Consider the following 13166-nt stretch of genomic DNA (forward strand, 5'->3'; position numbering starts at 1 on the left):
ATCTCATCAAGATAAGATAAGATAAGTGTTTGCTTTTTATTTCCCAACACATTATACTCGGACTGTGATACAATTCTCAACTCAGTAGGAAAGGCGGGCGGGGCAAAAGCCGGTGCCGATTGGCCGGGCAAACCGGCTGCCCGATCTTGTCCGCTCACTTACACAAAGGACGGGCGAGTGGACGCCGCAAATGGGTCAAAGCGAGATTAGGTGACCAAACGAAAAAAACTAAAGGTCCCCGTGAGGCTTACCGTCAGAGCGGCGGAGGCGGGGGCGTGACCCCCGCCCCGCACGGCGCCGACCGCTTTTTTTTTTCTTCCTTTAAACGCTTCCGTTTTTGTCCCTCAACGAGTCCCGCGAGCGTTCAAATCAGCGGTGCCGCCTGTCACGTCTTCAGTTGGACTTGGACCAGATCTTGCCGCTGCCTCGTAGCCTGGCCGGGAGAGAGAATGATGTCATGACTTCTTCTTCTTTGTTTTTTTTTTTTCCCCCGTATTTGTCTACGTACATCCAAAATCTCTGATCCTGTCCTCCAGGACGGCCTATTCATTTGTGTCCACTGTTGTGTCCTTTTCGCCTCAGCGAGACAGTAAATTTGACTGGAAAGCACTCAAACCAATAAGACGTTTGACTTACTAAGAATAGGACTTAGTAAGGTAGCTCTGATGTGGCAAATGATGAAGACCAAAAACTAATGTCCACTACAGTGGACGCACGTGAATAGGCTAGCTCTCAGGAGGACATATTGGATGAAAGACTGCATTGGGCTATTTTATAGGAGGTATTCTTTCATTTTGCAAATTTCATTTTTTTTATCGTCTTACATCTCATTTTCTAATTATTTAATCAGTTTATTAACCGATTATTTCTGGTACGCTTATATGTGCCCATCTGTTTTGATTTGTTCATCCCTTTTCAATTTTTTTATTCCAGTGGTATCAAAAATGATATCAAATATTTAAGTATTCATTTAATTCGGTACTTTATGAAATTGATCATTTCTGCTACTATTATAGTAGCTGATGGTTCTTTAATTGAGGTAGTATTTATTTTTTTAAATCAGTATATTTCTCACGTTTGAGTTTGAATTTGCATAACCCAAACGTTTGGCTCAAAATTTCTCATATCAATTGTTGCCGGCGATTGTAAAACTTTGTTGAAAAAGCACCACTTGACGGCTAAATAAGTGTTATCATTCCCCGCCGATATCGTATCGGATCGATATCGGTATCGGACAGCTCACTAGTCTGCAATATCGGCATTACATCGAAAGTTTCGGGACACCGCTAATGATTGACAATTTGACAGGGTAGGACCACAAAATTGCAAAGAAATCAAAGAATTGTTTTAAGGTAGGAAGAAATGTCCAAAAAAAAAAAAGAAAAACATTTGTGGAAGGGCGCAGACTGCCCGCAACAGGCGCCATTTTACAACCCGGGACAGATGCGGCGTCGCCGGCCGCTAATGGAGGCGGAACCCAACAACCCCGGCGGCCGCTTCCAACGGCAGCTGGCTTTTTAGTGTTTATTGAAAAAGGAAAAATCAAAAAAATAAAAGGGCCGGTCGCTCCCCGCTGAATTCACTTTGCTCTCTGCGAGAACATTGGACTAATGGCTTTCATTTCATGTTGAAGGAGACACTTAGCCGTGTTTGCCGTTATTACGCGCCAAACGCATATTTAGAAAGCCCAAAGTGCTCCGTGGGAAAAAAAAAAAGAAGAAAACAAGCAGATACATCAAAATAACACACAAAAGAAAAATCCATTGAGTTCTTTTCTCTGATTTCCGGGGAAAATACAAACAATCTTAATTTAGCTCAGCAGACAGAAGTTACTCACCCTTTCACCTTGGAACTTTTTTTTCCCGGCTGCCGCGGTTCCTGAGAGGAGGCGGGGTCCCGCGGTTCGGCCGGCTGGTCGGCATCCTGATTGGAAGCGGCCCCGGCGGGGGCGGGACCCGATGACGGCGAAGCGGCGCTGGCCTTCAGGGTTTTCTGGAGGTTTGACACCTGAGGAGAAACCGCGATTGGGGTCAAGGGTCACCCCGCACTTGTTCAACCCTTAAAATGTTCAGGAATTTGTGGCCTTTAAATGTCAACGCTTGAAATGTAAAACACAGGAAATGAGTTATGTCCCAGCCGATTCTTTTGCGGAGACTTTTGTTTTTGGTCTGCATCTTTGGACTCATTGGAGCTACCCTACCAAGTCCTAGTGTGCTCAGTCGAGGACATCCGTTTTTTTCTAACAATGCTAATAATTCTCAGCACCCTTGTTGTTTTTAACTCTCGCGTTGAGCACATCATGCCCCCTCCCCCCGACAAAAGCAGAATCTCCCAGCGAAGCCGGTGCAACCAAGCGCAAGTCATTACGATGGAAACGAAAAGCTGAATATCATCAAAAGGTCGGAGAAAAGCGAGACGCCGGCGCGTGTTTGAAAAGTTAGACATTTAGAGGGTATTTCGTTCCGGAAATTCAGGTTACTCATTCGTAACCCGATGAGTGCCTGGGGGCCATTTGTGGTTTTTATCCAAAACACTGTGATGAATAAAGATAATTTGTGTGATAATGTGATAATTTCTGTGTTGGGGCCAAATTATTAAACTGGTTCAAAAATGGCCAGGCGACATTTGCCTTATAGTCTTCTAGTATCGATTTGTATTGCTACAAGATCGATACTAACTTTAGTATCGATGTATTACTTAAGTATCGAAAAATTCATGTCCTTAGTGGACCAAAGTATCGATTGAATGCTTAAGTATCTGGGATTTGACGTCCGGACTCTTAAAAAAACGTGAAAATTCGTCCCTGGCGCTGAATGAGTCAACAAATTAATTTGAAAACTTAATAAGAAATTGCTTTTTTGATCAATTACTCAAAGCATTTGAAAGCGGCCATTCTATGGACCCCCCCTGCTGGATACTGTCTTGCGTGGCCGCGGTGGCCTTTCATCACGTCAGCTTATATCGCGGAAGGCGCTTAAGTAATCATTCATGGAGCTGCTTTTGAGAGATGACTTTCATAAGCGCGGGATAGTAGACGCGCAAATGTAACTGTAAGCACAGGAGCCGGGGGCGATGGTGAGAAAAGAAAAAAAAAAAAAAAAAATCCAGTTGGGATTTTCTTCTTAAATATCACAAGCGGCCCGAGGCGTAAAGGTCAAGATCGGAATTGCGGCGAGGGAAGAAGACCGACCTCAGTTTCCACTTGAACTTTGACCTTCAGCTGGCTCTCGCGGTACTGGTTAGCTCGGGAGACTTGCTCCTCGATGCCGCACAGCACCGCCTCGCAGCCGGCGCACCTGCGGGGGGAGAAGCCGTGGAGGAAGGGGAGGGGCCGGGCCGGGCCCGGGCGCCGTGCGGCGCGGCGTTAGCGACTCACCACTCCTGCAGCGTGTTGACGATGTTGGGCAGCTCGTTGGGGCCCAGGTCGCGACCCACGCTGCAGTCCACCTCCACCTGCTGGTTGCGCTGGTCCAGCTTGCCCTGGATGATGTCGCAGTAGACCGCCTCGATCAGCAGGTCCTCCAGCTCGCGCACGTTTTTCAGCTCCAGCTGCTGCAGGAGCAGCGAGTACGGCAGGCACTGAAGGGACCAAAGGCGGCGCCGGGCGTCACGCTCTTGCTAACGCTTTCGGGAAAATGGCGCGTTTGCTTAAATGTCGCCGGCTAAAGGAGAAAGGTGGGAACCATCCGCCGGGCGATTAGAGTGACATTAAAGGCGGCAAAACGAGGGAAGCGCGGCGGGGTGTCGGATGGCATGTAATTAAGCAACGCGGCGCTCCAGGTCGGCGTGTAACATCATCGCCGCTGATGATTATATCATTGGCACAAGGTTGAAGGTCTCGGAAAAATACTCATGTAGTAGAAGGAAGAGGATTAGCTACCGTGAAGAAACAACAACAAAAAAAAAAGATAGGTCACATCTATCAAATGTGCTTGTTGTTGTTTGTGTAAATTGTTGTTGGAAATGTGGATGAAACGAGTAAAGATGAAAAGTGGAAGACCGCGGTAAACATCAACGCAAAAAAACTGTCGCCTTGTTAATGGACAAATCGGCATATTTATAAATGATAGCACAAACTGTAACAAATACGGTAGACTGGTCATTTTAAGGTAACACGACAGTCATGTTGGCGCGAGAGCTGGGGTTTCCTGTCTCATATTTCATGCTAACAATGTCGCCTTTGCTATCCTGAACTCTCGTTACTAGAGACAATATTTTTCCGCCAAAACGTTTCGTAAGCAGAGTTTTTTCTAACAGCGTTCATAAGTAGAGGTAACACTGTATTTGAAGCACATTGGGTTAACTTGAGTAAGAAATGTGCCGTATAAAAAAAAGTATCTTGCCTTGCTTTAATTAAGTGTAATAACAGAGCATGTGCTGAAGCAGAAAGAAAGGTGGAAAGGTGCAAATTGCTCATGGTTCTTTCAAAAAAGAAGAAAAACATTCAAGCTGAAGGGTCGAAAATAACTTGCGATACGATGGAACACGTGCGATTCTAACGAGACAATCGCGCTCCACTCGTGACAGCTTCTCTGCGGGGTGAGAACGCCGGCGGGGGAAAACGTCTACCTTGAGGTTGGAGGCCAAGCTGATGATGGACAGATGGCGAAGTTTGTTCCTCTGAGCGGGTGTCAGCTCTGGCAGGGACGCCGCTCGCTCTAAAGGAATCGCATTTGGTCAAAAAATTTGCTACGTATACTGTTGACGGGTATTGATTTATTTTTATTAAGGTGGTCGCACTGCGCTCCATCATAAAAGAAATGCTTTGTAATATTTTGCCGCTTGTGTAGCTAAAAATTCGCTACCAATGCGGTTATAGATGTCAACGATCTTTTTTTTTTAAATGAATGTTAACATTCACTGTCATTGAAAGTTATAGTTAGGCAGGGGTTCCCAACTATTTTTATTGTCTTTGAAGTTGTAGGCTCGTCACCTGTCTCTTGACAGGATGTCTGTTTCTTACTCATTAAACTGATTTGTGAGGGGAATTTTGGCTTTCAAGTTTCCGAAACCAATCCAAGACAAGCCGCACCGTCCTTCCTCACTGCAAAATGTAATGTCAACAGCGCCAAAAAATATCAACCAAACCACAAATAAAGGATAAACAAAATCAGTTCCAAAACAACATGATTTTTTACTAAGGTATTTGTTAACTACTGTATTTCTGCTAGCAAAACACTTAGAGCAGATGGCACATTATTAAGTTGGTACTCACGATTTGTGACATTTGTTTGTTGGTGTGCCTTGTGATTTTATTTACTTTTTAATATGCCCCGCGGCTCAATAAAAATCGGGAGACATTGGATTAGAATACTAGTACTCTGTAAAAACACAAAAAAATAAATAAATAAAGAAGGCCAGCATCCTCTGCAGTTCATTAAATAAATGCCAAACAGAGTAATTACGGCGAAGATGAATAAACGGAACGGCTAATTACTTCAAGTTGGCTCGGCTACGAATGAATAGCGAGACAGAAGAGTCGTGAATGTTGGTGTCGTTTTTGTGTCTTGTTTTGACACCGACAGTAATGAGTCAGTCCAATTTGTTTGCGAAGCAGCTGCCTGCGGCACCTTCGGAGACCATGTTTATTTAATACCTCCGAGTCAAGGCGCCCGCCTGCCTCGCGGCGACAAAATACAGCTTGTAATAAAAGAGTTAGCTGCGAGGTACACGCACACGCGCGCTTTTTTCCACATGTCGCGCCGTACCTTTGTAGTCGCAGTAGGTACCGTAGGCGAAGAGATTGAGGAGCTGGTACATCGGGGCGTGGGGGCCGTTCTCCAGCTGCCCGCAGAGAAAATGAAGAGATCACATGACATTTAGTAAGAAGAGTAGAAAAATAGGAGTGTTTAGGATTTGATATTTGAATATTCGCCAATTTGCAATTCTGTAAAACCGCAGGTTTGGCTCCATCTTGTGGCAACGTTGTACCAAGGAACTATGTTGAACGAAGAGGAGGAGTTTCTTTTAGTAAAGCCTTTCATTAGAAAAGATAGAGCTTTGGCATAATGGGAAACTCCAAATCTTGGAGTGGGAGAAGGATTATTACTCACAGACCTTTATGATTTATGTCAGTCAGAAAATAAACAAGGGATTGAAATAATCATTAGTCCTGAATTGCGCGAATAACTTGTTCATTCCATATTATTCGTAAACACTTGTATGTCATGTATTTATCGCCATCGCAAAACCACCATTGACGGTCTTGACTAAGGCTCGGCAATAAATCGAATTACTTTGATGAATTTTCCGTTTTAAATATTGACAATGTGCAAATTCGCTGAATCATGAAATCCAGCTGCTTATGACATTTACCAACTACTTAATTGTGGCATTTAAGCAAATTATGCACAGGTTATAACTAATTTTATGCTTGAGATTCAAATGTTAGGTTTGCTACGACTGATTGCTGGGATTTTGATTAAAATTGTCGACGTCCAGGATGATTTTTGGATCGCATTAGCCAGCCTTCATACGGCAATTGTAAATGTATAAATACATCTTTGAGATTGAATGAATGAAATAACTTACACACTTTTTTTTTGCTTGTCTCCTAGTGGTGTTTTACTCATATACCGTTCTTAAATCTCTTAAAAATGTCACAGGATGGCTCCCGTGCCCTCTCGACTAGAAAAGTAGTGCTTTGGCACCACATTAGAGCTTATGAAGGCAATTTAATAAACCTTGTGAAGAGGTGTCATTTACTTGCCGTCTTTTCTGAACTATAAGTAATTATAGGTTTGGCATGTCATCTGCTTGAAAAGGGTTCACACGCCTGCCTTTCTTCTGCTAATATCCACACTAATTTCTTCTATTCCACACGATTAAATTATTATAACTACAGAAAAACAATGAGTGCTATGCACAGCACCGCATTGGCCAATCAGAGACAGGGGCGCAGTGCATATGACTTTCCGCTCATTTTAGAGCTTAAAAAAGATATTTTGTTTCTATTCATTAATCCCACAATTGATACAACCCAAGACTCTCGGAAGATAGAACAGAAATAACCAAGAATGAGCCGAGATGGGATTTGGAATAAATTCTACCGTAAGTAAACAAGCGTATTAGCAAATTAGCCGCTCCAGCGCGCGAGAGATGAATATGCATATTAGCACAAAGTGACTGTGCGGGCCCTGACAGCATTTAACTTTGCAAATATTACCGCGTGAGACACTTCACGTTCGTCGTGCACGCTTCGCTAGGTACACCTACGCATTCTAATGAGATCCAGCGCAAGCGCTTGGATTAGAAATTGCCTAAAAAAAAATAAGATTTTAATTGGGTGTCAAGTGGATCAGTAGCAAGAGAAAATTGCTCACATTGTTGCCAGTTTAACACCCGCCGCAAGTTTTTATAATGTGTAACTAAATAAGAAAAGAAATAGTATAAAGCAAATCAAAACATTTAGTGTGTGTGTGGTTTATGTATGTGTGTATGTATATAGGAGAAATTTTGTGATCAATTAGTTAAAAAATGTAATCACACGACAGAACTAATATATATACACACACACACATACACAATCACATATATACATACATACATACATAAATCTACATATATAAAGAAAATAGTTGTTGAAAAATGCTATTAATCATAATCAACCACGAGAAATGTTGCGATCAATTAGTTTGTGATTACCGTATTTTCCGCACTATAAGGCGCACCGGATTATAAGATAGACCCTCAATTAATGACATATTTTAAAACTTTTTCAATCACAATGTAGTAACACTCAAAGTAATAACAATAATAACTCAAATAATAACTCTAAACTCGCAATAGCATAATAACTCATATCAATACCACCAACCTTTTTCAACTGTAAACACACAAAAGAAACAGGTAATATTTAATATATATTTATATATTTATTCATATATAAGGTGCACCGGATTACAAGGCGCACCATCAGCTCTTTAAAAAATTAAGGCTTTTAGGTGCGCCTTACAGTGGGGAAAATAAATTAAAAATTGTAACAAACACACACAATTTTTTTCCCTTGTTGGGTGTTTTTTTTACTCAATTTGTTGCCCGTGTGCGAAACTGTTACCTCTCTGACATTCGGGAGCTCCAGGATGTCGGAGAAGACGTAGAGGCCGGGGGTCTCCAGCAGGGAGCCGACAGCCTGGGCCAGCGCCGAGCCAGACAGAGACAGGAGCTGCTCCACCTCCATCTGCCCAAAGACAGACGCAGACGACTGCTTAATTACATGCGCAACTTGTACGACAGCTGCGGCGCATTAAAGGAATATCAACGTTATAATCACTGCCACCGCATTAAGACGGCGCTCGCGGAACAGACTTTCGGGGAGTCCCGAAGCTCGTGATGGACGCGCGAGCTGCGTGCGGGCATCCTTCTCCTGCCCTTTAAAAGTAGTTTGTTAAATGTCGAAAAGGACGCACGCTGGGGGACCTCGGACAATAAATGTTTTGGATTTTTAAAACTATTTTCCCCACAGAAACTAATGGAAGAATTTTTTTAGACCTTTTTTTGAAAGAGTTCCTCAATCGATGTTCATTAACTTGGTATTGTTGTTTTGAGTTTAGTAACTGTTCTGATATGATATTGGCATTGATCCAATATCAGTGAAGGAAGATTAAATTGGTCTGCATCCAAAATGTTCAATATTAGTAGTTTAAAACAAGCGGTCGCTTCCCTACTCCAATCCTGCTATTCTGGATTTGTATGCAGATGATTTTCAAATATAATTTTGTCAAACGCGCTGTTACTGAATGTAATAGCAAAATAAAAGCATGTATCATTCCAGCCGATATTGTATATATATATGGTATCAGGCAGCACTCTAGGTTTCAATATCAGCATCGTATAACAAATGAAAAGGTTCTATCGGAAAAGCCTTAAATGTAAGTCAAAATCGTCTGAGGTTTGTTTAAAAACATAAATGTTTTGTGTCATAGATTCTTACTTGTTATGCAAGTGTAATATAAAGTTAACCGGTGCAAAACCAACCAAAAGAAGGCAACCGTTGTCAAATGGGGTTCAAGTACCCCTGGTATTTCATAAAGGCGCATCAGGGGGTACGTGAAAGTTTAACTGGGTTTTTGCAGGTATCAGCAAATCTAATTTACTGCTTTTTCATGTGAAGAGTACAGATTTCTTTCAAATCAAGAGCAAATCAATTGGAACATGAAATAACTTGCAAAAAATGTATTAGCGACTTCGATGATTATTCTATTTATTCTTTATGTATGGATTATTTATTGTTCATGTCTTTAATATGCACCAATCGGAGCAGCGCTCCCAATTTCATTGTAAGCTTGTGTACAATCAGAATAAAGGCATTATATTCTATTCTTTGCACATTGCTGCATGCCTTTTATGATGACTTTTATGTGCATGGTCATAAGTGATGCAATTTTGCAGCCGATGAGCCAGAAATCAAACGCGTTACCCAAACTATCTTTTGAAGTCGTTAAATAAGACACTCAATTTTAAATTGTTTTTCTTTAGACAAAAACGCTCTGCGCCGGTTGGGTGATACCTAGCTGCAAAAAATATTTGACATGTACAGTACTTGAAACAAGGCTGAGCTTCACTGAAGTAAGGAATAGAACAAAAGGAGGAATGAAGGTTTGATTCGAGTCGGCGAATTAGAAGTGAGAGAACAAAGTGGCATCATGTGCTATCGACTTGGATCAGCTATTTTAAGAGCTTCCTCCCAGAGAGCACTTGGTGCCTCACTTGGGACATCTTAGTCTAGCCATGCGCCGTACAATTATTCAGCTTGCGTCAGACCACTTTCACCACTGCGGGCTACGTCTTAAAATTAATGCCGCAGAAAGATGTTTTGGGGAAAAAAAATAAATAAAAAAAATGGGACTGGTTCTTCATCGTTTTTCTGACACTTATTGAAAAGAATTTGCATGTTATCGTCTCATGGAGGCGTAGTTCTCCCGGGCACATTTGGCGCCGCTTTAATGAAACATATTTCAAGCCAGCGTGTTGGACAAATGAGTTGGCAGGTGGCGCAGCCAAAAGCACCTACGCGGAATCCCGGCATCTATTTCATGTTTAAAAAATAAACACATTAAATAAAGCTTAATGAATGGGAGTGGATTCTAAATAATGTTGACACTGATTGGCAGCGGTGTCATGACATAAAAACGTGTTTAGGTACTTTAGAGAGCAGCCACAGTGTTCCCCAGTGGACAAATTTGACACTGGTGAAGGATGATGATACCAGTCACCGATACTGGCCAGGAGTCGGTGCTGCACTGCTGCTGTTTGACACATTGGACAACAGAAAGGTCTGTGTTCAACATTATTTGTCAATTGAAATCTTCTGTATCAAAAACACTAGTAGTATCGGTATTCGGTATTGAATTCTCGTAACTGTCTAAAAATAAAAGTGGTGTTGAATACCCTAACTATTAAATGCTTGTTCCTTTCTTTTTTTCTTACGTAGACGTCACGGTTACAGAGATTTCATGTCAACAAAGAAAATGTGAGCATGTATTGAATAAAACAGCGGCGTATGCTTTTCTCATTAAATAAAGAAGAAAAAACAAACTGAGGTACGGTACATAAAATATTTTGCGAGGGATTCCACAGTCTGGTAAACAACGTGAAGCATTTAGGAGCTTGTTAGTGACATCTTGACAGCTATCTCATCCAAAACAATATGTTGCTAGCCCCATCTGACACATTATTGTGACAATGTTTAATTGAGTTAAGCAGCAGATGGCATCCTAAAAACCAAGACGAAAAAAACGAAGAGCTCAAACGCGAGTCTGAGAGTCAACAGCCGACCGTCGGGTCAGCGAAGGACATCATTGAGTAATGAAGTGTGCTCATCGCAAAGTCTCTTTGGCTTTTTATTTGAAGACTTTGACGGGCGGCTCACAAAAAGAAAGACAAAAATTCTGCAACAGAAGTTAAATAATGAATCCAAAACTCTCCACGTCAGCCATTCTGTTCTTTTTTTTTTTAACTTTATGGTTATTTATTACAAGTGTTTGGGCAAAATAATAAAAAGGTTACAGTCCAGTTGGTTTGGACGGCAGTGCTGGAACTTTATATCAGTAGAAAACAAACTTGCCCGGGCTGCACTCAATTTAATAACAAAAAAAACACAAGTCCTGCAGCTAATAAGAAGTGATGACTGTGAAGATCACCGCCAGCCTTTTTTTACGACTGGAGTTTTACTGAAATTAAATGCTGCCTTTAAAGCGCTTATAATGTAATGACTTTTGTAGCGTTTTCCGCAGATGTAAACAAGAATTAGCCATTGTGCTGATGAGCTGGAGTTTAAATAAGACGCCATGATCCTTATTGGGGCGAAGAAAAACGAGCTAATAGCATCCACAATACCGTGAAGTCCCGCCGAGTCGCCATTCCCAAACTCGCCAACTCAAGGCAATGAATAAATAAATATTAAAACATTCCTTATAACTTTATTGGCGCTCATACATAACGTTTGCATTTCATCTTTCACAACTGTTTATATTAAAATGAAGGCTAAGCGAGAAGCAGAGTAGCGCAATACCTGGCCTTATTTCAAGGTGGTAGCTCTACTTAGAAAATTAATTAATTCGTTTCATAAAGCGAATTTTTCTTAAGTAGACTCCTTTTACATGTAAATAGCCTAATCCGTTCCAAGCCTATAAACATGCTCCTAAACTCTTTAAATGAATAAGATTAATAAATTATAAAAAGGTCATAATAGAATTACATTACTGCATAATAATCATGATATTCAAAATGCATCATGTAGATGATGATGTAGATTATCATGTACATCAAAACTTCTATACCCTTTAATTTAATCATATGTATGGATATTCATTGTAGCAGTTGATAATATGAATTCAGTTCCTTTATTTGCCCTGAGATGGTGCTGGTGTGTTGGCGAGTGCAGCGAGAGATTGTTTTTAGGTTGTTTTATTTGTACATTTTTATTTTACATACCCAGTGACCTAGGAATCATTTCCAAGTATCAGTGGCTATCACCCTTCATGGGAACCTGATACCTTGTAATGAGGATGGTATCAGCTCGATATTGATACCTGATATTGGTTATCAACCATCCCTCAAGAAAATAGCAACATATGAAGATGCAATATTAAAAATGTCACTATAGTAATCAAAAATGCATCTCTTCAAGCTTGCTACATTGAAAACGCACCTGGTGGATCTCTATCCCATCAAGGATGAAAGTAGAATGATTTTACTCTTTATTGCACTTGCTCTGATGGCTGCTGCATGTTTTCGTTCTTAGCCACGGTATGCACAAGATGGAACGATAAAATCCATCGCTCCTACGTCATTTCCGATGTGCAGCTGACACGCATTTCGCCCAACTGCGACCTCCTAATATAGATAAATTATTCAATTTGATTCTTAATCTATGAGCACGACAAGAGTAATTCATTTAACCCCGCATAGCACCAATAAAGAAGATACTCTATTCAAACGTGTTCGAAAAGTATTTTTCGAATTAAATAAACTACTATTGGAAAACAACACCATCCTAGACATGTCCTATTTGTTTACTACATAACCACTTTGCATTATGGACCTAATAGGACCTTTAAAAGTCCTGTGTTCCTTGCCTACTCCGTCAAAAAGATTTGCTATCGTCACTCCGTGTTTTACATGCAAATCGCTGCGAGTGAAACGAAACTACACTATGTGTGTGATCGTTTCTCGACACGTAAACATATTTTGTTATTTGCGCTACAGACGCTCGGCATGTCATGCTAGCACATTAGCATCCAAACGCTCAAGAAAGGCTAAGTCAGTTTATTGTAAGCCTTTCCACATACCAAAATTAATACAAACTATCGTCAATGTCGTTTTAAAGGCTTTGAATGCATAAAGGTGATGGTAAAAACATTTTAAATAGCATAAATTGAGTAAATGTTACCTTGTTGATATCGAGCGGATTAGCCTTCCCGGTCGGTCCTTCACTTCCGCCCTGCTCACGTATGACGACAAAATAACGTGCGCTCTGATTGGACACTCGGTGGAGGAGAAACTGGACGGGGTTTGTAGCTGCATTTACGTCACAAAACTGAGGCAGTAAGAACAGCGACACCCAGAGGCCATTTCCCGTCATACAAACACGTTTTGATGTTAAATGTCTCAAATACAGTATTTATTTTATTTTTTTGCGTCCTAAGAATGTTTTCTGTTTGACG

General features: G+C 41.1%; 1 protein-coding gene across 1 annotated transcript; it reads right to left on the reverse strand.

Moving 5' to 3' along the window:
• Window positions 1–17: 17 nt before the first annotated feature.
• On the reverse strand, window positions 18–12936 carry cops7a (COP9 constitutive photomorphogenic homolog subunit 7A). The gene is made up of 8 exons (XM_088411427.1): window positions 12893–12936; window positions 8057–8179; window positions 5709–5784; window positions 4570–4658; window positions 3377–3579; window positions 3191–3296; window positions 1838–2007; window positions 18–433 (listed from the first exon to the last, which is right to left on the reverse strand). The coding sequence occupies exons 2-8, from the start codon at window positions 8177–8179 to the stop codon at window positions 394–396; spliced, it is 807 nt and encodes a 268-aa protein (XP_088267553.1). The 5' UTR covers window positions 12893–12936; the 3' UTR covers window positions 18–393.
• Window positions 12937–13166: the final 230 nt, after the last annotated feature.

The sequence above is a fragment of the Hippichthys cyanospilos genome, chromosome 3 (assembly GCF_059441005.1).
Source record: "Hippichthys cyanospilos isolate Australia breed blue-spotted pipefish chromosome 3, RoL_Hcya_1.0, whole genome shotgun sequence".
Taxonomy (NCBI): domain Eukaryota; kingdom Metazoa; phylum Chordata; class Actinopteri; order Syngnathiformes; family Syngnathidae; genus Hippichthys; species Hippichthys cyanospilos.